Source organism: Corapipo altera, unplaced genomic scaffold (assembly GCF_003945725.1).
Source record: "Corapipo altera isolate COAL_440 unplaced genomic scaffold, ASM394572v1 61317, whole genome shotgun sequence".
Lineage (NCBI taxonomy): Eukaryota > Metazoa > Chordata > Aves > Passeriformes > Pipridae > Corapipo > Corapipo altera.
The window spans coordinates 4864-6767 of record NW_020886314.1 but is presented as its reverse complement, the minus strand read 5'-3'; the positions used below and the strand labels follow the sequence as shown (position 1 = coordinate 6767).

The 1904-nt window shown below is 68.5% G+C and overlaps 1 protein-coding gene across 1 annotated transcript in view; it reads left to right on the top strand.

The window, feature by feature from the left end:
* Positions 1-1219: 1219 nt before the first annotated feature.
* Positions 1220-1904, top strand: part of LOC113941136 (vacuolar protein sorting-associated protein 16 homolog) — a gene marked incomplete at its 3' end in the record, with an annotated part of 5469 nt that continues 4784 nt past the window's right edge. Inside the window, exon 1 of the mRNA XM_027632293.1 lies at positions 1220-1368. Within this exon, the coding sequence (XP_027488094.1) occupies positions 1316-1368 (53 nt within the window). The remainder of the gene's footprint in view (positions 1369-1904) is intronic.

Here is a 1904-nt window from a genome sequence, read left to right as displayed (position 1 = left end):
GAGGCACTTCCACGGCACCCCAACTCCGGGACATGAAGCTCCACCATGGCACCACCACAGCACCACCACAGCACCCCAAACTCAGGACAGAAGGCACTGCCATGGCACCCCAACTCCAGCCCCAGCACAGCAACACCAACTTGTGCCCCCAGGACGTGAGGCACTGCCATGGCACCCCGACCCTGGCCCCTGTGGCTCTGCCAGGGCACCCAAACCCAGCCCCAGCATGTGAAGTGCTGCCACGGCACCCCAGCTCCAGGACGTGAGGCACCACCACGGCACTCCAGGCTCGGCACAGAAAGCACTACCACAACACCCCAATCCTGGCACACGTGGCACTGCTGTGGCACCCGAACTGCAGCCTCAGCACTGACTGTGCCGTCACTGTGACCCCGGGCCATGAGGCACTGCCACGACACCCCAGCCTGGGACACACGGCACTGCCGTGGCACCTGACCCCGGCACAGGAGGCACCACCGGGCACCCAAACCCCAGCCCTGGCACAAGAGATGCTGCCACAGCACCCCAGCCCTGGCACCCTTGGCACGGCTCTGGCACCCCTGACCCCAACCTTGGCACTCCAGCCCCCGGCCCTGGCACACGGGGCACTGCCCTGGCACCCTGCCCTGGCCCTGGCACACACGTGTGGGGTGGCTGCAGGGTGTTGGCAGTGCCCAGATGCACTGCGAGGGCCTTTCCCGGATTTCCGGCAGTGGGAAATAAAGAGAGACCTGTGGGAACAGTGTCTGTGACAAGAGACATCTTGGGGAATGGGGGACACCCTGTGGGACAAGGGACACCTTGGGGGACAGGGGACACTTTGGGGGCAAGGGGCACATTAGGGGACAATGGACACCTTGAGGGACAGGGGAAATCTTGGAGGACAGGGGACACTTTGGGGGCAAGGGGACATCTTGGGGGATGTAGGACATCTTGAGGGACAGGCAGGGGACACTGGGGGACACAGGACAGACACTTTGGGGGTCAGGGGACACCCCAGACCCAGAGGGGTGTGGGTGCCCATGCCCTCACTCAAGATGGCGGCGGTTCCCCTTTTCCCCCCTCCCTCTCAGTGCCCTCACCCAAGATGGCGGCGGTTCCCGTCTCGCTTCCTCTCAATGCCCTCACCCAAGATGGCGGCGGCCGGCCCGGCGTCACGGCATCACGTGAGGGGCGTGGCTGTGGGGAGGGAAGCGCCGGGACCGCCCGGTCCCGATCCCGGTCCCGATTCCCCCCCGGTCCCGATCCCGGTCCCGATTCCCCCCCGGTCCCGATCCCCCCGATCCCCGTCCCCTTCCCCCGTCCCGGCCGCACCATGGACTGTTACACGGCCAACTGGTACCCGCTGGGCGAGGAGGCCTTTTACCGGTGAGAGGCGGCGGGGGCAGCGCTGCCCGAACCGGGGCCGGTCGGGAGTGCCGGGGCTGGGTGGGAGCGGGGTCCCGGCGTGGCCGTGGGTGTTCGGGCGGGCCGGGAGGGGGGTCCCAGGGATGCTCGGGGGTCCCGGCGGTGTTGGGAGGCGTTCCGGGGTTGGGAGGGCTGTCCCCGGGGGGGGTGCTCGGGGGGTCTCGGGGATGTGGGGGGGAGTCCTGGGATTGGGAGGGGGATCTCCGAGGTGTCTGGAGGGTCTTGCGGCTGCTCGGAAGGGTCCTGGCATGGCCGTGGGTTTTGGGAAGGCGGTGCTGGGGGTGGGTGGGGGGTCCCGGGGCGGATGGGGTGGAATGGGGTGTCTGGGGGATCTTGGGGGTGCTCGGGCGGTCCCAGGGTTGGGCTGTTGGGGCTGGCTGGGAGGGGGGTCTCGGGGCTGGGAGGGTGGTTCGGGGCGTCCCGGGGTTGTCTGGGGGTCCCAAGGTGACCGTGGGTCTCCGGGATGGTCTGGGGGGGTCCCAGGGCTGACTGGGGGG